At 38.9% G+C, this 25416-nt stretch overlaps 1 protein-coding gene across 6 annotated transcripts in view; it reads right to left on the bottom strand.

Annotated features, from left to right (window-relative positions):
- Positions 1 to 25416, bottom strand: part of NKAIN2 (sodium/potassium transporting ATPase interacting 2) — a 585167-nt gene that overhangs the window by 52997 nt on the left and 506754 nt on the right. The window contains exon 7 of one of the 6 annotated variants that reach the window (XM_050710081.1): positions 23476 to 25022. The exons of 4 other annotated variants lie outside the window; for them this stretch is intronic. In XM_050710081.1, coding sequence (XP_050566038.1) covers positions 24816 to 25022 — 207 coding nt within the window. In that variant the 3' untranslated portion in view covers positions 23476 to 24815. Of the gene's footprint in view, positions 1 to 23475; positions 25023 to 25416 lie in introns of those variants that run through there. One more of the 6 variants, XM_035538274.2, reaches the window with a different exon arrangement.

Below are 25416 nucleotides of genomic sequence, written 5' to 3'. Positions count from 1 at the left end.
ACATGCCTGGTCTGGATTAAATTGTCACAGAATGAACGACTTTGATTTGAAATAAATGAACAGTAACTTACCACAAATTGCATGAGCTGATGATAAAATTAGCTTAGGAAGCGTGTCCTCCCACCAGATGTGTGCCTGGAGTCCTTTAGAACCATAAGATTTCATTATAATTTTTAAGATTCTTTTGCTTTTCCTTCTTAACTTAGAGAAAAGCAACAACTCACAAGGATTGCAGCTGTTTTCTGGTCTTGCAAATGCCTTTCAGAGTAGGTGTAATCCAGAAAGAACCTCCTGTACTACTGAATGTGACAAGTCTTAATATTCCAGTCAGCTCTGTGTAGAATTAATGAACAGTGGCAAGACAAAAACAAGGGGGAAGAATCAGACCAGGATTTCTTTTAAAAGCTGAATAAAACCTTAAAAACAATGCCAGCTCACAGTTTACCACCATGTGGTATATGTCTCATTAAACAGGAAACACAGAAATGCGAAACTTTAAAGTACCTCTGGTAAATTGAAAATGGGCATCACACAGAAATCACACCAGTGTGAATTCAGATTTTAAAAGAAAAAACAAAACAAAAACAAACAAACAAAACAACAAATTGGCTCATTTGAAACTTGTAATTTCATGTATATCTCATCAGTACAAAAAAGGAACTGTGAACAAGATTAATACAAGTAAATATGATATTATTGGAGCTTTGCATCTACGGTTTATTATAGCACTCCCAGAATTCCCTGATGCACTTACGTTCTTGTAATTCAAATTATTTACCTATCATTTAAGACTCTCTGTAATTCATACTGTCATGTGTTGTTGCCTATTATGTCACTATGATTCCACAGGGATTTGATCAGTGGCTGAGCTGCTTTAACTCAATTAAGTACACTTGACAAACTGTGTGATACTCTAAGTTTCACAGAATTATTTTTAACTGTGACAAGATGACACATCATTGTCTCTTGACTGTTAACCTAAATTGGATGATACCAGCTGATAGAGGAGGCTATCTTAGCTGATATGTGTACGTCGCAGTAACTGAGAATGCATCATGTTATTAAGCTTCAACAATTGCTTTACTGCTGTTATAAATGTCAGCTCCAATGTACGATAAAAAAAATTTCACAGCAGGGCTCCTGCTCACACTTTGGACATTAAGACTCATCTTTCTAGAAGCCTGGATATTCTGAAATATGTACAGAGCTGAAGGAGTCTGATTTTCTTCCCAATAGATCTTGCCAAGCTGGTTACAGTGACCATTGAGGCAGCAGTTGAGGTCTATCTTGTGGTTTGCATTGCTGCTATAGAAATTGCATTTAGTTGTTTGTTGTATGACTCAGTGAACATTATTTATTTATTTATTTATTTATTTATTTTGCAGATTGCTATGTGTCTTATAACTCATGCTTCAGGTCTGGTTCTTCCATGGACAAGACCAGTTTTCTGGCCTTTCACCTCACACTCATATTAGTAATGCTATGCTTATAGTTTCTGAGTGTACAGATATTCCCTTACTCAGAAAGCAAACCAGGTTGCATGTTTTTTTAGCTAGAGGGGCTTGGAAAGGGAACAGCCAAAGGAGCTCCACAGACCCTTGTTATAAAGGCAAATCATGTAAACAATAGTTCTGCAGAGGCAAGCATAGTTATCTTTACCATAAATTAAAAGCACGCATCCATTAACTCTCAGGTGGTATTGGCGAAGATAGACAGAGTGGGGCACTAAGAGGAAGCTCTTAACTCAGATGGTTTATTGTAAGCAAACCTAAGAGAACATACTCTTCTCACAGATAACTAGTGATAGGACTAGAGAGAATGACCTCAAGTTGCACCAGGGGAGGTTTAAGTTGGAAATTAGGAGACATTTCGTCTCAGAAAAAGTGGTCAGGCATTGGAACAGGTTGTCCAGGGAAGTGGTGGAGTCACCCTCCCTGGGGTTGTTCAAGGAAAGGTTGGACATGGTGCTTAGGGACATGGTTTAGTGGGTAATATTGGTAGTAGGGTAATGGTTGGACCAGATGATATTGGAGGTCTTTTCCAACCTTAACAATTCTATGATTCTATGGTTCTATATGAGCATAATCTATGTACATTCTTTATGACTCTCCATCGTATGGAGAGTCATAAAGAATGTACATAGGGGCTTGGACTGGCGTACGCTTCGCTGGGTTAGAAACTGCTTGGATAGCCGGGCCCAGAGAGTTGTGGTGAATGGAGTCAAATCTGGTTGGAGGCTGGTCACAAGTGGTGTCCCCCAGGGCTCGGTACTGGGGCCGGTCCTCTTTAATATCTTTATCGATGATCTGGATGAGGGCGTCCAGTGCACCCTCAGTAAGTTTGCAGATGACACCAAGCTAAGTGCGTGTGTCGATCTGCTCGAGGGCAGGAAGGCTCTGCAGGAGGATCTGGATAGGCTGGAGCGATGGGCTGAGGTCAACTGTATGAAGTTCAACAAGGCCAAGTGCCGGGTCCTGCACCTGGGGCGCAACAACCCCAAGCAGAGCTACAGGCTGGGAGATGAGTGGCTGGAAAGCTGCCTGGCCGAGAAGGACCTGGGAGTATTGGTTGATAGTCGGCTGAATATGAGCCAGCAGTGTGCTCAGGTGGCCAAGAAGGCCAACAGCATCCTGGCCTGTATAAGAAGCAGTGTGGCCAGCAGGTCTAGGGAAGTGATTGTGCCCCTGTACTCGGCTCTGGTGAGGCCGCACCTTGAGTACTGTGTTCAGTTTTGGGCCCCTCGCTACAGGAAGGACATGGACATGCTCGAGCGAGTCCAGAGAAGGGCGACCAAGCTGGTGAGGGTCTGGAGAACAAGTCTTACGAGGAGCGGCTGAGGGAGCTGGGCTTGTTCAGCCTGGAGAAGAGGAGGCTCAGGGGCGACCTTATCGCTCTCTACAGTTACCTTAAAGGAGGCTGTAGTGAGGTGGGGGTTGGTCTGTTCTCCCACATGCCTGGTGACAGGACGAGGGGGAATGGGCGAAAGTTGCGACAGGGGAGGTTTAGGTTGGATGTTAGGAAGTACTTCTTTACCGAAAGGGTTATTAAGCATTGGAACGGGCTGCCCAGGGAGGTGGTGGAGTCACCATCCCTGGAGGTCTTTGAAAGACGTTTAGATGTAGAGCTTAGCGATATGGTTTAGTGGAGTACTTAGTGTTAGGTCGGAGGTTGGACTCGATGATCTTGAGGTCTCTTCCAACCTAGAAATCTGTGTCTGTGTCTGTGTCTGTATTTGGGTTACAGTGCTTTGATAAGTTTACATATTCAGATGTCCTTCCCACCATCATCTCTGTATTTGTTAATGATAGAGACAGAATATCTGTTTAATTTTTAAGAATTTCTAATTTTCCTCATGTATATAACCATATATGATAATGTAAATACTATATTTTAATCTTCCCCCCCCCCCCCTCAATTTTCTTTGTTCTTGCCTTTTCCACCTTCTCATTCCCCAGAGGAATGTAGGATAAAAGCAGCATTATTTTGTCCCTAGCAGGCTATGAAAAGTGTTTATCTCTGAAAAAAATATATTGGGAATAACTCTATCATCTTTTCATATTTCCAGTCTATCTGATTGTAAGTCCTGCCTTTTCAATGACAGGATGGTCTAGGAAAAAGGATGTTTAATTTCAGCTACCATTCTTTCAGATTGTGATATAGTGCAAAGAAAAACTAGTATCATGGCCTTAAGAACCAGAGGAATGTTGGAAAGGTGAGCATAACACCAGAGGAAGAGGTAGTTACTGAAAAATTTTTGCATAACAATTTTAATTTCATTATTAATCAGATTTCCCTGTAATAATTGGATAAGCTATATTATTAGTATTGTTGCAGCCAGACTAATAATAACTATTGTGTTTTGAATAGACTTACATCTTTTATTGGTTTCATTAAATTCTTAGTTTCATCTATCAGGCTTGTAGGACTTTTAAGTGTAATAAATATACAATTTAAAATGCACACTGCTGGGCTAAAAAAATGGCTGTCTGAAATTTCAGGCAGAGCACAATATTTCTAGTCTCTGAACTAGAGTGCTCAAGGCTAGCGTGGGTATTTATGATGGCCCACTATGGTGTGAAGTTGGTGTACTTTTCCCATAGAATTCCTCATCTCCTCTCTTCCGGCTCCCTTAGCACTGGTCTGATGACATCATTATGAAGATCACAAAGGGATACAGGTACATTAATCTAATTTAAGGATCATCAGTTACTTCTTGTGCACCCTGTTGAAAAGCCTTGTGAGGTTTTACAAGCCTCAATATACAGGTAAGAAGCACTCTAATGATGTAGGAAGATGTTTAACATCTTCAAAATTCTCAATGGATGTTGCAACACAACGAGAGTCATCAATTCCATCAGCAGATTCAACAGTGCAACAGAATGGAACTAGAGACTGATTTTAAGGAGAACGAGTGTAAATACAGCATTTCCATTTTGTCATACTAGATGTGTGTATTGGGATTGGTGGGCGTGTACAGAGTGGTTGTCAAAGCCTCTCAACCCATCCCAGGAGGACCCTTCCGTTGGTCATGGGATGGCCAGTTGTCCCTGCGTTTGGCTGCTGCTGCAACCTTGAGGACAGCTGACATGTTTGCCATGTTCTCCAGCCTGTTCTCAGTTATGGGAACTGTGAAAGTAGGAACATTCACATGTGGGAATGTGAGAACGACCTGAATGTGGGAGCAACCTGAGATGTGTGACATATCAGAGTTCTTGCAAGAATACCATTCTGCACAATAAAAATGAATGAAGCTCTCATCCCTGTAGTGGTAGTACTACAGTAGCCATGGGGGCGTTCTCTGCTTCCATCCCAACCCATCTACAGCTATGTGTGTCATTATTCAGAAGACTGAAAGGCCCATTTCCAATCCAGTTATAACATTCGTCTGTCTAACCTCCTGCCTTGACATAGCACAAAGGGATTACATCTTGACTAGAACAAAAGGGATGCAGTCTGGACAGATGACTGATGGTGTAAGCTCAGTAATAGTACTAGCGCAATGTAAAAATCCATCACAAAGAGGCTTTTGCTATTTTAAAGCTACAAATGAAAAGAAATTAAGTCCACATGCTGTAGTGAAGCAAATCAAAACCCGTAACATTTGTATTAATTGCTGAAAGCAGGTAGTGCCTGGTAATCAGAATAGAAGGTGGAACTGCAATAAAACTTCAAGCTTAAATTTGGAAATGAGCCCAGGTTTTGGGGAGCAGAGTCTGGTAGAACTTCCTTTTAAAAGTATAATTATATCAGGAAAAAAATCAGTCTGAGAAATATATTCTAGACCTTTGTTAATTTTCCTTTGGCCTTTAGCCAAATGTTGTTAATTGAATCTCTAAGTACTGTATCACTTACTTTGATACCCACAGAGAAGTAAATGGTCTTTTTTTTTTTTTTTTAATAACAACTCTTAGAACTTTTTTCATCTTTTCATTTAAAGATAAAATTAGTACAATATTTCTAGGATCTATTGAAAATCCTGTGCTAGGACTGAAAATAAGCTAGGAAAATATAACTACCCCAGTTTACTAGTCTGCCGTTTTCTGTTGTGGTCTACACTGGTGCAATAGTTCCACCGGTGAACAGTTATTCTGAAAGACTTTAAAACAGCTACTAAAAAACAAAAGCAAATTTCAACGTATTTTTCCCCAATTTAATTACTTAATTGGATAAAAGAGGAACAAAGAATCACAGTACTCTTCATTATATCTAATATACTTAATGTATAATATACTAGGTATAAAAATATACAGTTACATTTAAATTAATAGGACAGTGCTTTGGAGCTACTCTAGGGCATTTCCAAACTAGTGAAATGTCGAAATGTGGTGAAACACCACTGTGCAGTGATGCTCTACTAACTTTATTCTCTGCTGAAAAAGCAGCAGCACCATTCCTGAGCTTATGGCCCTGCTGAACTAGGTGAGGTAGCTGATGAACATAACTGCATACACTGAGGAGGGAAGAATGACCACCACTTGTTTAGCAGTGCAATTACTGTTTTATCCCAGTATTAAAAATATATCAAAAACTTGAAAGGATTTCATGCGCTGTGAAGTGGGCAATGTTACAGCTCTGAAGCTGATGAAAGGAAAAATATTTTCTCACATAAATACGGTGAATTTGACTGCACTTATATTAGTCAGTGGTTGTATCATTGCTTCATTCTGTTAAATTGGCAATAGGAGGAAAGAGAAGAGGAAGAGCATAGAAAGTTTGGGGAAGTGCTATCAACAAGGGAAACAAACAAAAAACAAAACATCACCACCAACAAAGGAAAGTAAGATAATTGGAAAGAAATGTCTCCAATTTGTCCGATAGCACTTGCCCTCTCTTTTTCCAGTTTCTTTCACCTGTCATCCAGGGCCCAATGCCTGGTGTCTCCACTGAAACCACAAAGTCTACATGTCATTAGCCAGGGTGGTTTTATGGGCTAATTTACTTAAGTTACTTTCTCATAGCTTACTTTGAGTGGCTTTTTTAGTTTTAGTGAGAGGGAGTGGGAAAAAAAAATACTGACTGTGTGGCAGAACACATAAACAGAGATGCTAACTTGTCAAATGCTAGATCAGGTCAGATGTCAGGTGAGCCTGTGACACTCTGGTAAGAAATATAAGCACTTGCTTTGGTGTTTCCACAGAGCTGCTGCTGGCATTATCCTTTCTTGTTTCACTCTAGGAAGGCATTTGATGTGTTGTTCTGGTGCTACTCCATTACATATTTCTCTTCCACTTCACTTTGTATTTTTCAATTATTTGACATTTCCGATTTTTAACTAGAACTATATTTTATATTCATTCGTCTACGTGGCCTTATGTTACTAATTTTTGTCAGAGAATGGAAAAAGTCTAGTCTGTTATTTGTGAGGAGAGGAAGTTTAATCAGTAGAGAACCTGTCCGAGAATGAGATGTAAGAGTTTTCCATTTTAAATGGGGTGATTGGTCACCAATATAGCTTTTTCCAAGCACTAAAAATGTGTATAAAATGATGTCATTTCATTAACTTGTATAGTCTGAAAGTAGCTAGCAAATTCAATTATGGATTCAAATTATGTTACTAAATTGGTCTAATTTTTAAATGTGATGAATGAAGTGCATTAAAAGAAATGGATAATAAAGGTCTAAAGAGGAATTGGCAAGGACTCTATTAATTAAAACTCAATGAACATGTGCATATCTTTCTTTGGTATGTGAAGGGTGCACAGCTACAAGTACATTGGTGTGCATCAAAAATCCAACTTTACACAATGTTTACATTACACCAGATTTAATTTCTTACGTATCTGAGATTCATTTACTGACATGTTTATAGTGGCAGATTATATTAGAAATCTGTTCCTAATATTTCAACAAGCAGTAACTGTATTAATCATGTTAGGATGCACTGCCTCTCCTGGAAGAAGGAAAGCTGTTAAAAAAGGTATTGCATACCTGTGTAACATATAATAGTGTTTGGATGTAATAATCGCTGTTTTTATTTATTTATTTATTTATTTACTTATTTTGTGAGTCAAAGACCAGGGTGAGGAATGGATTATTGGGAACAGAAGTGGAAGGTGCAGTGATAAGGCTACTTTCCAAAAATGCTGTAACTGTCAGTGAAAGCGTGGGGCACAGATATAAGTGCTGTACCTACAGACCAGCTCTCAGAGGCACCCACAGCACCAGCACTGATTCACTGTGAGTCACATCAGATCCTGTCATGGCCCAGGACTTGGAAGACAGGAGGTGACTTAAAGCTGCAGTCACTGCAAGGACTCATGGCTCTTAATCTTCTGTTACAACTTTCACCACTTGGGTTCAGGCCGAATTCAGATTCTTGCCTCCTCTATTGGTCAAGTTTTATTGCCATCTCCCTTTTCTTCAAGGATGGGAAGAAGCTGTTCCAAGACAGTTCTTTGAAATGAGCACTGGTTCTGATATGGATTTTCACTCACTCCTTCCTTGTATACACGCTCTCTTCACAATCTCTTTACAGTCCTTTCCTGTACTGAGAAAAGAGCTCATACACATTGCCTTGCACACAACCAATAGCCCAAAACATATATCTTCATTTTCTGTACAGCTCTGCTTCCAGTGGAATGAACATCTAAGAGCTGAACAGCCCTCTGGAGATATGCAGGTACCTATCTTTCTCCAAGAGCTACAAACTTAGCACCTTTGTTAGGCAGGTTAGATCAGGACCAACATATCACCACTTTTCATCCAGCTTTCATTGTTTTCTGCAAAACCTTATCCTCATCAATTGCTGAAAGCTGGCATGCTTTCCTGCAGCTGGTGTAGAAGAGTACCTGTTTGCATGCCTGTGAAGCACAGAGCTGACTCCTCAGGGACGGCCCTTTTCCGACAGCACAGCGCGTGGCTTCTGCAAACACTCAATTACATTCTCAAGATGAGAGATTAGAATTTCAGAGGCTGTCATGAGCAGACCTTGAACTGTAAATTTCAAGTATTTTCAGAACACAATTTCTTTTTACTTTTAAAGGATTTGCAAGAAATAAGAAAAAGTGGGATGCTTCAAGTCCCTTGCAGGTGAAACTCAAGTGATGGTAGAGGGGAAGGAGAAATGATATGATTTGAAAGGTGGGACTTTTACATGATGGAGCCTGGAGATCAAGGTAAGGACATGAATTAATGAATTAAAACAAATAGTTCTTGTTAAAAACGAGTAGAAACAGCTTGTGCTGTTGGGGTCAGACATTATTCTGGCCAAATATTTCACAATGCCTAAAGAAACCTCTGGTTGATAAGACTGTCACATAACAAACAGGACAGTTGGTAGCCTGTGAAAGGATGCTGCCACCTGTCAAAAGAGTCTTTGATTCATCCAGTTTAAAAACAGGAGCTTTTCCCATAGTCGTTCAGACATCCCTGTTTCCTGCTTCAGAGACTCCATCTCCTGAAAATAGCCTGTCAGGTCCCATCTGTTTTTTTGTGAAGCTGCCAGCCCCCTGAGAGAGGGTCCTCTATTCCCATCTCCTGTCTGATGCTGGAAAACCATAGGGGAATAACCTCTGCAATCTGCCAGAAATTGCTTTTCTGAAAGCAAGGACTCTGCTTCAGGGAGCTGCAATCTACCATACTTAGAGGAAAATTAATTTTCTAAGTACAGTGCTTTCTTCTGCTGGCTGCTTCAGTCCTCCATGTTTGCCTGTGCTCCTTCTCCTCACACTGTGGCTTGGGGGAGCTTAAGTTTAAATATCTCATTAAAAAACAAAATCCAGAACACAAAGATTTTTACTACACCAAGTATTGTGAAGCGAAGGAATTGATGGCAAAGCAACTTTCAGAGGCTCCTTGCCGTTGCAATGATAGCAAAACTTTGCCAGAGCACTAAACAGGCCATGGCTGGTGTAATTAACAACTGTTATATTTGTCAGTAACTCGAAAACAATTAGCAGGTGTCCTAGTTGATATGACAGATTCATTAATCATTGGAAGCATTTCTTCAAATTGATTTATCAGTCAAATATTGTGTCCTCACTATTGCTTTACAGAGGGCAATCATTCTGCACTGTTTTATAAACACAGATAAAGTGGCATCCTGTGCCCCAAGGGACTTAGTATCTAAATAAGACAAGATACATACACAGTAAAGGCAACATGGGGCAAATGCTGAGAAGGATTTGTCATGTGAAGAAGGCAACAGAGAGTTTCAAAGAGGATTTTAGAACAGAAAAAAATTGTTTATTGGTAGGAACTGGTAAATAAACTAGATGTCACAGGACTAGGAAGAAGCTTAAGGTGATCATAAGCAGTCATTTATATAAATTCAAAAGTATGAAAAGCTTTAAGGCAGAACAAAAGCTTTCAGGATGATTCAGCAAACATCAAAAAGGAGGGTGCAAGGAAAACAGATTTTTTTTTTGGTTGGAAGTGCAAAGAAAACAAGAGAAAAGCTATAAAAATAAAGTCATAAATATAAGACACTTTTAGAAATGTAGAACTGCGCTCTTGGGAGATAATAAAAAGGGCAATAGGCCGTATGACATAATGAGCTAGAGCATACACAGTAAGCAGAGAAAAAAAGTGATCGTGTTCTTCATGGAAAAGTTTCAGAGGTGAGAAGAAGGGGATGCTCAAGAGATTAAAAGACATAGGATGGTAGGATGGACAACCCCTCCCCACCCCAAAAATAAAAATAATAATAAAAAAAAGCTATTTGTTACTTTCTTAAAGTGTGGTCCATCCTGAAAAATAAACTATTTCTCATACACCATCATTCAGAGTACAGTACAATATTACCCAATTAATACGTTATGAGAACTTGCTTAACTTATGAATTCTTCTGAAACATTGCTATTTGGCAGTGTTAGAGATAGGATTTTGCAGATGATGGGCTACAGAATTTTTCTAACGACTATATAATGTCTTTCTGGAGTTTCTAAAACTTGGTATCCAGATAGCAGAGGCTGGGTCTGAAGCTGAACACAACCAAAAGAGTGATACAAACCGTCAATCTTAGCATTTTCTTTACATGCCATATTTATATTCTATAGCACATCAGCTCAAGATCTCTTCTATATAGGCTGCAGAGAGTTCTGCTTCTTTCAGTTCTAAGAAATACTGTGACTGGGAGCAGGTAAGCCCAGTTTAATGTATGTATAATTCAGTTGTATGTATGTGTGTATAAACAAGTTCGGAAAGATAGATAAACCTGAAACATTTTTATTTTTAGCCCTGTGATAGGTTCTTTAGTAACGAATGAGCTGCCTTTAGGATAAAGGGATGTAGTGATCCATGACAGGACTGCTAGACCAATGCCATGTTCCGCAGAGCGCTGCTCTCAGGTCACCGATTAAAAGGGTCTTTTTCCTTGCTCTGGTAGGTGGCCAGTAAGAAAAAGAATTTTTGGTTTAGATAGTTATGCAAGCAGCAACTGTTCTTACCTAGTGTTTACTGAACTCAGTGAGACCTCTGATGTCATCCTTCTCAGAAGTCTCGAAGGGTGGTCAAGAGTCACATTCAGCCATAATGAAGGAAGTTGTATGAATAATTGAACCCAGTGATGAATCAAATACCAACTCTTAATTTTTCAGTTTTCTGCTTACAAAATCTCAATTTCTTCTAAATTTCCTCTTCTCTGCAAAGTGTCTGTAATGCGCTAAAATAAAGGATCATTTTGTAAGGATATTGAATGCTAGATCATAACTAGGAATAGATGTCAGCATCAAGAGGTAGGGGTCAGTTGACCTCAAACCACTTCCAAGCAGAGCCAAAGGTGTTGTCATGTCCTCTTTCTGTCTAAGGATTAGAGATTTAAGTGAAACTTGCTACTAAATTTTAAAGCAAAAGTACTGAAGTCTAAAACTATGTCAGCTTCTGTCAAAAATCTAATGCTTAACTTCTATTCGTACTTTAAATCCTGAGTATTCTTGCACTATTGAAACTCTCTAATGTCTCCATGGAAACTTGATAGTTGCCAGAGATGGAGGGAAGATGTCACTACTGCTGGCAATATTTTTACTCAAGGTGTCTGAGCAGAAGAGGTATTTATTTGCTTATCCTGAAGAAATGTCTTCAGAAAATTTTCTTACATCTAAATGATGCAAAATTTTATCAAAAAGTATATTCCCAAGGTAGCCAATGTTACTAAAAAGCAAAACAAACTCTGAAACATTAGGATAATTAGTACACAGTTATTCAAAGATATCAACAAGCAAAAAAACATTTATATAGAAAAGCAATTACTACAGGAAAAATGTGAGTCTGTAAATGTAGCACATATTGCTTTCCTATGCTTTTTATGTAATCGGTATCATTAAGTTACCTAATGACACCAATTATTTAAAATTTAAGCACACAATACTGCATACTTCTTATTTATTATATTCAGATGGAGTTGCTATCTGCAGCACTTCGGGGCCAGACATCCGTTAATAAATTCTACATGTGCCTTCAGTATTTTCTCTAGGGTTGTATTTTTTTAATGCTTACTCTTTTAGTGGGGAATCACAGACATAAAAAATTAAAAAGGTCAATTTTATGATGAAACACATGAGCTTGGATATTCTAAATGGCACCCTAGACTGTAGAAGCTAATTGCTTTTCAACAGAAGAACTCTCTTAAGTGCTCACAATGGAAACTAGTTCATATGAAAAGCAGGATGCATCTCTTTGCTTCGAGGCTGGCTGGAACACGTCAAGATGAGTGACGCTGTAAAAAATGGAAATCACCTGGAGCCTCTTAATATTATAATCAAGTGAAAGTACAATTATTACTGTCTTAATCCATCTGTCTGTATGCATCCGCTCCACTTCCAATCACCTGTTTTATTCACAGGTTTACTATTATGGAGCTACAGTTGAAAAAAATGCAGCCACATGAATATTCCAAATTGCCATGTGTGCTTACATGGCAGTCTGTCTATTTCTGTAGCTTTGGTGCAGTCAGTTGTCAGGAAGGAGAGCAAACAAAAGCCCCATACTGCATGAAGTATAGCCAAAGTTCCTTTGTGTGTGGAGGCTTCCTCAATGATGCCTAAGTTTATGTTAACAGACTATAGTTTTGACAGTTGCCATTTAAGTTAAATGAGGGTAGAAAAATCAAAAACACTGCATTATGGTAACTGATGCAAAGCTCGCCAATATTCAGTAGACGTTATATCACATAACTGGAACACTAAGGTAAACAAGCTATGTCAAACATGCAAAAATCTATGTTATATGATGGCAGTTCTACAAAGACAGTATGGCACCATATAATATTTAGTTATTCTCTGATTTCACCTTGAATGACATTTGACATCCTAAGTGATCAAAATCAGAGACAGTACCTGATAAAATCAAATTACAACAGCATCAACAATCAATCAATAACTGCAACTAATGACACTAGTAATACTTTTTAAATTTAGAATAAGAAAATGCTAAGAGAACTAATGTAGTATTTTCAAATTTCAGTATGTTGACCATACAGTGGAATGTTGAATAGTTTAACAAAACAAACATTTATCTTTTGCAGTAAGTCTTTTTCGTGTGAAACTGAAGTCTTTTGGACATTCTTTGAAAAAGGATTAAATATTAATTTCACCATATGAGTCTTTGATTTGCTAACTGTTTTTATAGAAGAAAGCTAGATTCTAGGGTTGGTATGTATATATTTTCATATTTAATAAAACAGACTGTTAATACAGTTTGAAAATTATCTGAAGAATGAATTTTTAAAGGAAATTGTAGACAGCGGATCACAATGACAGTTCTAGTACACCTTCCTAGGATATTAAAAATAATAAGAAAATAGTTAACTTTTCTGACTTGATAATAAATTAACCTTTGTGTTCATGTGCACACACCAGGAGTCAAAACTCTCCTAACATACAACAGTTTAGCTTTTGACCCAGTATTTAGAAGAAGCAAAACGAAGCTAGTATGTATTAGATGCTGAAGGGTATTAGATGGCTACTATATCCTTCTAGATCCTAGAATATTTTTTGAGGCTCCAAAGGCTCTAACCACCGCTTCTAGTTTCCCAGCTGATAGTGTATTTGGGACAGACCAAAAACTTATAATAGTCTTTGGAAGAGTGCTAGTTTTTAATTTCATTGAAGTTTTGTTCAAAAACTTGAAGTTAGAGGAAGAATTATGAAGCTTCTCGATCTATGCAGCTGCATAAACTAACTTAACAGTGTAATTGAATCACTCTATGAGGCAGTTAATGGTCTAATCATTTTTCTTATTCTCTTCAAAATTCCTTCTGAGACCTGTTCAAAGCTTCCTGCTCTGAGTAGGAGCTTCCTAAGAATTTGTGGATCAAACAGAGCCTCTTGCTTTTAAGTGTTTTAGGGTTGAAGAAGGCACCTTTGCAAAGCTCACCACAAAGTTGAGAGATGGTCTTGGATCAAGCTCCTCAAATTAAACAAGTCTCAGATGTTGGGCATTAGTTCAATCCACTGATGCCAACTGTCATTTATGGCTGTCCATTGTCTGGAAATAGATGGGATTAATTTAGTTATTCTTGAACTACTTCAATTCTTGAGAGTATGTAAGTAGAACTACATCTCCCATCACCTGAGGTGATTCCCAGTAAGTGTGAAAAAGGATACCTTCATATGACTTTGTAATTTTTTATTTTTATTTTTTTTTTGCCTATGGACAATTACACAAAGATGAAACAAAACACTCATTCCTTCTCTTGCTCATGTTATTCTAGATTGTTTTAATTAAAATGAATCAGCAAGTTTAAGGAAGCTGAACAACTACTCAAAAGAAACATTTCAGAACTGAGAACACAATGTGTTATGGTAGGATTTCCTTCATCACTGATTTTTCGTAATGGTAGGATTAGATGACAACTATTTCAGGGAATTTTTAAGGCTCTCATAATCACAGTGAACCTCCTGGCTGCAGTACTGTGTTTAACATCTTAAAGAGACTGAAAAAGCAGCACATACTGCTTACCTATGGTTTACATACAGCCTGTATAAAAAATTTCAATGACTCTAGCCTCTTTCAGCCAGTCAGAGCTTCACATATTATACATGTAAATGTGCAGAAGACATTTGGAAAAGACTTGGTGCTTTAGAAAATGATCATATGTATAGTTCATGCAGTTTATATTGCTGTAAAACTTGCTGCACCATTATATTCTGATCATTTCAACAGGAAGCAATAATCATGGCAAGAAAAAGCTAACTCCCAAGGGAAAAATCCTTTTCTTATTACACACGATGATTTTAGCAACACCTTTACCAAAAAAAAAAAAAAAGCCACTGAAACCTAAAATGCAGGTTCAGGCACAGAACAGAACAATGATTTAGAAGATTAATGCTTTTGAAAATGAGATCAATTCATGCAGTTTGTAACAGATGTTTGCAAGCGTCTGGTGCAATCTTTGAAAAGTATCTGGGCTATCTATTCTGTACAGTTGGTATCTAGCCATAACAAAATTTCTGCAGGCCTCTCTAACAGAGAATCAGGAGACTGTTTGAAAATGAAGCAAGCACCACAGGCTGATGCAGCAAATGCCAAGTCACTATTTAGCAGAGCAAACTCACGCAAGACTTGCACAGAAAAATACCAGTCCCCCCTCCTCCCATCTGTATCTAAATCTCAGGAAACTAAATCACTTCCTAAAAGCAGGGATGGTGAGAGCAGTCTGTTATTCTCTGACAGACCAGAAAGTATTGTCCATATTGACAATCTGTTTTGTATAGGCAGGCTGCAGACGCAGTAAATCCTATTAACCTGTTCAAAGTCAGATGAAGACATTTAGAAAACAGAACAGCTATTACATGCAGTGGTGAAAGAAGACCATATCAAAGAAAGGTTAAATGGATGCACCAGCTATTAGATTATGCATAGTTGCAACTGGAAAATCCCCAAAACTCTCCTATCACCTGCTCTTGCCCTTCAGGATATTAATTATGTTCCCCAGTATAACTAGCTGACTATTCAAGCACTGTCCTCTGTTCTGTCAATGCTAATTTTCTAGATAAAAAATCAATTTCATGCTAACAGGAGTACTATGGAAAATGCTTATGCTATACCACAGTTTTACTAATGCATACTTCCTCTACCCAAACCATATGGCATTCTGTGTGTACAGACCACTCTGGAGATTTACTGTAATTATGTCATGATGTGCTTATTGTTACGGATTCGGCAGCCTTTCTACATCTCTACCTGCTTTGTTCAAGAGCAGCTGCTAGCTTCAAGCTGTTGCCTGTTTCCAGCAGCAGAAGCTGAATGAAGGAATGCTTTCCAGGGAAGACATGTTTTGAAGCAGACATACTGACAATAAACCAATTCACTAGGGAACCATAACATTGACTGGATAAAAGTCGAGTAATCATTCTGTGATAATTTACTGAAACTGGGTGCAATTTGCTTTAAAATAAAAATTCCCTCTGCTGCTGATGTTGGACTTGGAGGCCTTTAACTGATAAAAGTGTGGCATTTGCTTTTATGAAGTAGTTGATCTTTGGAGATTCATTAAACCTCATTATTTCTTCTTATGCATAAGTGACTATTAATACTAACAGACTGAATGAGAGGAAAGGGAAGAACAGTATTGTCTGAAACAAGACTCAGCAGTCCTCTACCATGCATTTTCTCTGTTCATTGTGACTGAATACATTGAATTCACTTACTAGGGAAAGCCTAAATCTCTTGGTAAAATGGGGAATTCTTAAGATGAGACTGCCCAACATAGTCTTCACTTCTGTGCCTGGTTTTCATTACAAGCTAGCAGTATGTATCTAGGCCACATACCTCCCAGGTTCAGTGGGAGCACCTTGTCAAGGTTCCCAAAAGGATCTGGCCTGCTGTTGCTGAGCATGTAATCACTTCCCAACAGAGCACATCTTTGACCAACTTACCTAAACTAGAGACAGGGAATACAGTCCCAATTTTGTTTTCCCTGATCTTTAGTATGTGGAAGGGGAAAGGGTTAACTAATTAGGAAGAACAATAGGTGCAAAAATGTCAGGGATTGTGCTGCTGTGTTCTTATTACACCATCCTTGCTGGAAATGGCAGCTATTAATATTTTATTGAATTGAACCTCTGGGGTAGATTCCAGATGTCACTATTTGATCATTGTCTACATATAAGGAAAAATAAATTCTGTCATGTCAATGTTGAATTCCCACCTATGGCAACAGTCATTATCAGCAGACAAATGCCCCTATGATTTTGCAGATGCTTTTTTCTTCAGCTTGTGAATAAGCATGCATGACTGATCTGTTCACAGAAAACACAGACATACAAAAATAAAAATAAAACAAAGTCCCAGCACTTCATTATTAATTGGTATATGCTAAGAAATAGTTCTTTCCTTTACTCTGGTCAGGAGAGAATGGAGGTTAAGCTAGCAGAGCTCAAGGGTAGCATTAAAATAATGTTGCGTGCTGGGGAAAAAAATCTACTCTACTGGTTACGAAAAGAGGAATCACTTTATGCCAATCAGTTTCAAGCAGTTGGGAACAGAAAAACAGCTATCTCAATAGTACTGCATTTTAGCTGAATGGTGCAGCTAAGGAACACATCTTGATAACCCCCCCAAACACATCAGCAGTGTACAAATGTGCTGTCTAACTGTTCAGCCAGAGCTAAGATAACATCTATTAAAGAAGTGGTAAGAATTGGCTGATGTCTGCTGAGCATACATGCAAAGAGCAGATTTGCTCAGATTTGAAGGAAGAGTAATTTTCTTCATTTGGATGAAACGATGTTTTTCAGTAACGAATATTACCTGTCATTTAAAATCTGGGCCTTGGGTAGAAGCTTCAGCAAAATTACGAGAAAAAATTATGTCAGGCTCCTCTCCTTAGCACTGGAGCATTACAGATGTCAGAGAGATAAAAATCCTTAGGATATGTCTGAAGAGGACTATATTCTCTACTACATAGGCTGTTTTACATGCTACATAAGTGCTAGAAAATGGGGAATTTTCCCACAAATAATGATTACTTGATCTCATGTTACTAGGTTACTGTTCATGTTTCTTTCCTGGACTCCATCCTGTGGCCCCACAGCATGACTCAAACACTAGCTAGAGATTTGGTTAACACTGGTATTACTGCAGCTCTAGGGATCTCAGACCCAAAGTGTGCAATTGACATGGCATTGTAGATGTACAGAGGAGCATATAGATACATTAGCAAATGAAATAACCTAGGGACTGTCTTCTGGCCTAGAGGCCAAATGGTGTGGCACAGTTTGTGCTCACACAACTAAGGTCTTTTTAAATCCAGGGCAAGACAGGCAGATCCAAACTCTCTGTTGGGGATGCTCCCTGGTTTGCGCTGCCTCTGCACACATGCCCTGACATCATTTGGTAAAATGACAGCTGTTCTGGGCCAAATGAATGAAAAGGACTGTTGCAAAAGTTAAACATTATGGATAATTGTGTGGAAGTTCTTAGGATGTGCCCTGTCCCAGTTCAGATGTAAAGTGGAAGCCCAGAGCTCAAGCAGCTAGCCAAGAAATCTGTCTGGAAACCAGATATTTTGTTAATTGCAACTTGCCTGCACTTAAGATAAAGTTCATTGACACCATCACGTAAAGATGAAACATTTCAGAGCTGATGTACTTTCCAAGAGAGTTCTGTTTCTTCAGCCTTCTGGGCTGCAAGCACACACTGCCAGCTCATGTCAAGCTTTTTGTCCACCAGAAACCCCAAGTCCTTCTCTGCAGGGCTGCTCTCAATGGGTACTTCTCCCTGTCTGTGCTCATGTCTGGGATTGCCCTGACCCAGGTGCAGCACCTTGCACTTAGACTTGTTGAACCTCATGAGGTTCACATGGGTCCACTTCTCGTGCTTATCCTGGTCCCTTTGGCTGGCATCCCTTCCTTCTGTTGTATCAACCACATCATGCAGCTTGGTGTCGTCTGCAGTCTGGCTGAAGGCTTACTCAATCCCACTGTCCATGTCATTGATAAAGATATTAAACAGTACCGGTCCCAGGACAGACCACTGAGGGACACCACTCGTCACTGCCCTTCATTTGTATATAGAGCCACTGACTACCACTGCCTGGGTGCAACTTTCAAGCCAACTCTTTATCCACTGAATGGTCCACCCATCAGATCCACATCTCTCTAATTAGGAGACCAGGATGTCATGTGGGACCATGTCAAAGGCCTTACAGAAGTCCAGGTAGATGACATCAGTCAGTCTTCCCTTGTAAATTGACACAATCACTCTGTCGTAGAAGGCCACCAGATTGGTCAGGCATGATTTACCCTTGGTGAAGCCATGCTGGCTGTCTCAGATCACCTCTCTGTCTTGCATGTGCCTTGACATTGCTTTCAGGAGGATCTTTTCCATGACCTTGCTAGGCACAGAGGTGAGGCTTACCAGTCTGTAGTTCTCCATATCCTCCTTTCTACCCTTTTTAAAAATGGGAGTGACGTTTCCCTTTTTCCAGTCACCAGACCTGTATTACAGTCTAGTGACTAAAATAATATATAATAATAATGATATAATTGACTTGTACTATAGAAATTTAGTATTGTTAAGCAGCACCATCAATACAGGTTCAGTTGTAGTTGCTGTAAGTTACACAGCTTACATTATTTGTCTTTGGAGAATTTAAGAAAGCAGATTTTCTGAATTGTGTCACTGTTACCAGAAATGTCATGACTAAAGCTGCACAATGTATACTTTTACATTTTATTAGATAAATCTATGTTTTTATGTGCTCAGCTCATCTTTTGCACAGGAAGCTGTGCTAACAGCACACAAAAATGAAACATGAAGTATATTACATGAAGTAAACTATATAGATTTCAATTCATATTTGAAAGCCTTACCTGGAAACCAAGCAAAGGATTGGATTTTTCTGCCTTTTTTTTTTTTTTTGGTAAATAACTTATTTTCCATAACCGAGTGAAGAGGTTGTCTGTGTTTTTTATTGGTCCTTCTCTTATATTCAGAAAAGATTCCCTTAAATCATGAATTGAGGCCTCTTGGTTCCAGAACTGGAGGTTCTTTATGGAATCTGGAGCAAAATGGTGAAATAATAGCTTTCACATATGTGTATGTATACAAGGCAGTACTGTAATGTCGACAGGAATACTGAACAGAGTGATGCTGGGGTATATCTGCACCATGGCTGTTTTTATATTGTTGAGGAGCAGCGTTCTTGTGTGTATCGTGGCAATAGAATCAGCTCAGGAAAGAGGCTGGTGAATCCAGCGCTTGACTATGAGTTTTCACTATGGAGAGGGATTCCTTTTTAATTACTTAGGATCACAGAAGCTTGTGCAATTTATTCTTATTGTTATTCAGCTTAATATTATTCTTACATCTAAAGCAGGTATAATTTGGTTTCTCCATCACACAAACCCACTTGTAGAGAATACCCACAGAAAGAAAATGGATTAGGCTTTTTGTCCAGAAGGTCTTCAAAACATGAAAAACCCAAAGAATCTCACCAAAACCAGGTGAAAGGACCCCATTTCAAGGCTTTTGAGTTGTGCATAGCTGGAAGGAGTTCACTTGAAGCTTGTTCGCTAAGACAGTGTCATAAAATCAGTGACAGGACTGTGCTAGTACAGGAACTGAGGAATAATTTAAATCCCAGCTGTGGAAGGAAGCAAATCAGTAAGCTAGCATCACCAGGTAGCACAGTACTACTGGCATCACATAGCCTCAGGACAGCCATGAGGCGCTGAACCTGGGGAACCATAATCACATTGTTGTATCATATAACTATCCCTACAGGGTCAGACAGAATTGGAGTCCCCTGTGTGACGGAATACATATGAGATGGTCAAAACAAATTCTCAGGAAACTTCCCTCAGGCCTCATAGTAATGAGTATAATGTTCAGTTCCTGGTTATCTCAACTCTGATCCCCACCCCCCAGATCACATTCAAAATTTCCTTTGCTCATGTGAAGGGATTTGTGAGAGGCAGAACTTCTTCTTCTAGTCTCAGCTCATTCTGATATTGTTGCCTTTCATTCAGTCAGGGAAATGAACATCTCAGAGAAAACCTTGTGTGCACTGGTCAGGTAACTCTATTTAAAACTGACTTCTCTCCACTGAGTTGGAGCAAACTTGTTTTCAGACAATTATTATACAACGTAGCTTTATGTGAGCCCAGTTCATTAAGAAGGAAAGCTTTTAGGGAACTAAATGAGTGCAATTCCACTTACAAAGCTCCCTGCTCATTAAAAATCAGTCTATGCTTTGACGTGTACAATTCATTTTTCTGCAAGGATTGGTGAAGAAATGCAGGTGAAAGCTGATAGAAGAAACAACAGACAACGTGTATAAGCATAAAGATGTCTCTCACTGTAATCCTTCAAAACACTAATGACATGCAGTCTAACATTATTGTCAAACAGAGAAACAGCAATATACTCTGCTCTGAGGCAATGTCAAAGATGCCTGAACCTCATGTTGCTCCTCAGCTAACACAGTGCGACAGTGTTATTAAATTAGCACTTTACAATGATTCGTACCCTCTTCCCATCGTGCTGATTTTGCCCAGTCCTGTAGTGAAAAAACAATCTTTTTCAAGTACCAATCTATATCATTAAGAATCACATTTCCTTCAATCATTGTGCTGCCCTAGAAAGGAACTCCACCTTAATTAAATAATGCCATTTTTTTTCCCTATTAGGTTCAAAGAGTTAAAAATTGATTACATGAGCTCTTGTCTCCTTTCTCACCTATAAATACTCTTACCACTACACTAGTGCAGGAGGAGGCAGCCAATGCACAAGGTATGTGCATGACTGTGTGTGTGTGTGCAGAAGAGGTGGAGGTTGCTGTCAAAAGGGAGGTGGGGGAACAAAATTAACAAGGATAAATCTGAGTGAGGGCTTTTGTGTGCAAGATGTACTTCCTGCACAACTGAAAAGCTTTGTGTTGGCTAAAAAGGAAAAAGGCATCAAGTTTATTACTGCAAATAGATGTAATATATGGCACTCATGATCAGCATAAAGGAACTGAGGACAGGGAAATTAATAGTCCAGCATTAATTTGCTGCTAAGGATATCTCATATATATATGTATATTAGGATATCACATTATACATATTTTGAGCACAAAAACAGGATATTGGGATATGCTGCTTAATTAACAGAATCCAAAGCCTATATCAAGCAGAGACACTTCCTAAAAGATGAATATTATCCATCTGAACTCAGTTGAAGACCTTTAATACAGTAGCAGCTCTCAAATCATTTGTGGTCTTTGTATCTCTGACAAAAGGACTTGGCCATTTACTTTTCAACATTTCAACCTGGACAATCCAGAGACGTCTAATGTTTTGTTTGATTCCACCCATGAATATTTTGGGACCCACAGAAACACCCTCTTGGTCTTTGCCTCATTTCTAATGGCATCATAAGTTAGGCAGCTTTTATTTTTCATGCATTCCTATGACTCCGCCCCCCTTCTCCTCTGCCTTCACTCTTTTGGCCCTGCTCCTGTAATGCAGTCAGTCCTGCTGATATACCTACATGCTTTACACAGTGCTCATTTCTTTAGTCCTGCTCTGTCATTTGCTGGTGTCTCTGGAGGAACTGCTAGTCTTTTGATCTTCTCAGGTCTCATCAATATCTTCCCAAATAAAAAAAGGAAAAAAGAAAAGAGAATGTACTTTTCCCTACAGAACTCTCATTCTCCTTTCTTGCTCTTAGTGCTGTAATTTTACACACTGTTCCTTTAACCTCTGCTGTCCTGCTGACAACCTCCTGATCTCTTACTCACTAAGCCTCACGTTGAGAGGAGCATTCTGCCTCTATTTACAAGGCATCACCTCCTTGTTCCCAACCAATACCTCAGTCTAGACTTTCTAGACTGAATTTCTAGACTTCTAGACTTCACTTTCAAGACTCTCTGCAGCTTGTCCCACCTAGCTTGTCCCCTCTCACTCGTTGTCTGAGTGAACCACTGATGAGCCACCAGCTTGCTGTCAACCAGCAGATAGATTTCAAACTTTCACGCTTTTCTTTTTTGCTGCATTTTAGGAGAATTTTCCACTAGATAATACACAGTTTACTCATTATTACAATTCATAACCCATTTTAGGGTTTTTCTGTCATGTCTACAAATTGCTGGCAATGGTCAAAGAGGAAATACATTAAAACTGCAGGCTAGTTTTCGCTCTGTTTTCCTGTCTTTTTTTTTTTTTTTTTTCCTGCCTGTATGGGTTGGCTGGCTTGTCATGTACTTTGAATGTTGGTTCTTTTGGACAGGAACTGCTACACCTTTACTTTGCAATCATAGTGTCCTCAGCACCGCGGGGGACTTTTAAGTAATATATTATCAGTAATATATTTGAGTGTCTGGGTCTAAAGCACAAGGAGATAGATCAGAAATTCCCGTGAGAGTACACTATGATTCTCTGCTCTCATCTCTCCACAAGGGCATGAGACTATAATGTCACCTGTCCTATGTTAACATTAAGGATTTTAATAGTACCTTATTCTAATTACTCTTAATCCTTGAGAGAAACAGAATATTATAGCTTCTGTGCTCTTCTAAGTGCTTAAATACATACATGGACCACCTTACTGTAATATTTGTTTACTTTGCAATGTTTGTGAAATTATCCTGGTAACAGCTTCCTGAGATATTTAGGAACTATTGTTTGTGTAGTACAGACAAGAATTGGCATGACTTAAGCACCCTGCCAAAGGTCATACTGTAAGCCTGCAACAGAGCAGAGATTTTGAAGCTGGCAACACAGCTGCTCAGCTTTATTATTGCCTCTTAATAGCACAGTTATGCTTCATGATGTTTTAAATCAATCTGACAGCATCATAGCTTGAAAGGTATTATGACGCAGACTTTACTGAACCCCATACAGTATACATTTCCTGTAACTAGTATGGAAGGTTAATTACAAATTAAAAATTTGAAAGCATGAAATAATAATTTTAATGATTGCATGAAGCATATACTCACATATAAATACAGGAAAAAACAAAACGAAATTAAGACTAATGTACAGCACATAAATGTCAGTCGACAACATGACTATGAAAATGATCAATACCTTTGTGTAGCAGTTTACTTATGGTTTTATTTATTTGGTATGTAAGTTACCATCAATAATATAGATACAGTATGTAAGAAATGCTTTTTGCCCACTTGTTTTACTGGAATAATGTTACACACTTCATCTTTTAGAGGTCTATATAACTAAAAACTAAATTAGCTAAGGTGATGCCTTTGCATTAATCTTATTCCCATAACTCGGGCACTTAGTTCTACTAAAATCAATAGACTTGTGAGTGGGTAAGTGATGAATAAAAGACAAGCATAATAAATACTTTATATCCTGAGTTGGCAAATAGATATGTAATTTTGTCACACTTATCTCCATGGCTGATCTTTTATTTGCATATTTTCAGAGTTTTGATCTACAAATGGATTTTAATTTGTCGACTTTTGCAAGAACAGCTTTGTGGGAGTGGGGGCAGGTCATGCATAATCAAAGAGTAAAACACAGGCAGAAGGAAGATGTAGAGAATCTGAGCTGTTTCTGTATGAAATGCAATTACCATTATTATAATTTCCTTGTACCACATAACGGCCTTACTGTGCTGGGTGCCATCCACATTTAGAGGCTTTTTGAGAGATCTGACGGATCCCTATCTATGCAAATGGTACATTGTCTTATAAACTGAACATGACAAATTTAGGAATGCTTTCCTCACTGCAGCAGATGGTTTCACAGAGAAGAAATTACTTTCTCAAGGACATTGTGGTAGACTTGGAAGCATAACCCACTGACCTGACACACAGCTCAGGTCCTGAACTGAAATGATTTCCGTTTTCTGTACTAAGATGCGTTCAATAAAAATCCAAATGAAGAAAATTCTACATAGAATCTGTAGTTAGAATTAGATGTCAATGGTGTGGGCACCTCTGAGACTGTAAGACTGAGACACTTTTATGTGACCAAAAAAGCATCATATGTCATTTATACACAGAGCCAAGGTCTTCTTTCAGCACTGACATTACATGCTAAGGTCAGCAGTGGTGTACACCCCTCACTGTGTCCTCCCAGGCACTGCCTGCCTATGGTTTCCCTCCTTTGTTGCCTAGGGATCAGCGGGAACTTTAATTCAACCTCCACTCCATACATAGTATGCAGAATGTAACTCAAATTTCACCAACCAATATCAAGTCAAATCTCCATTAGAACCACTGATCTCATTCTTTACCTGGAACAATCATCTCCAGAGATCAGTAATTTAAGTATATCTATCTATTGTGGATGACCCAGGAGTCATGAAAATGAAACAGTTTCTCTGATGTAAGCAGCGAGAATCAATAACCATTAAGCACATAAGGACATTTTAATGTATGAAGTATATGAGTACCCAAGCCATGCCATCACCAGACCAGTTCATTTCAGTAATACATAGGCATGAAGGACAGGCAGAGCTGTGGTCTTCACAGAGTGCATTGGACAGTCCACGTACTCAGATGTCACAGCACTGCAGATGAGGCACCCATGGTAGAGAAGAGCAAAGTGTAGAATTTGGCCCAGTATGTGAGCACAGGCTGCAGCGACAGTTAGCTTTGTGCAGCAAAACAAATGAAATAGCTGTAGCTGAGATGATCCATTTTTTTGCCCATACATATGCACAGAATTAAAAAAAATAAAATACTGTTGGCAAAATGCAATGACACCTCAGATAAGAAGATATTAACTTTACAGTCACATCTACGGTATTCACCAAAAATTGGAGAGGGAAAAAAAGCAGGGAGTCATTCAACAGAAATACTGTCCCCACATCCTTTTCCAGATCTCAGGGTTTCACATGAAAGAATAAATCATACCCTTAGCAGTTCTGCTCAGCCCAATACAGCTGCATGCTGCAGGTGGTGCCCTAAAAATACGTTTGTTTATTTTGCATCACTGCAGGCTGCAAAGCTGCACTTAAGGATTAAATAGATTCCCCTTCCTCACTCTAGACCCCTCTCTCTCTTTTTAACTTGCTGGA

Source organism: Cygnus atratus, chromosome 3 (genome assembly GCF_013377495.2).
Source record: "Cygnus atratus isolate AKBS03 ecotype Queensland, Australia chromosome 3, CAtr_DNAZoo_HiC_assembly, whole genome shotgun sequence".
Taxonomy (NCBI): domain Eukaryota; kingdom Metazoa; phylum Chordata; class Aves; order Anseriformes; family Anatidae; genus Cygnus; species Cygnus atratus.
This window is presented reverse-complemented; position numbering and strand designations above follow the sequence as displayed.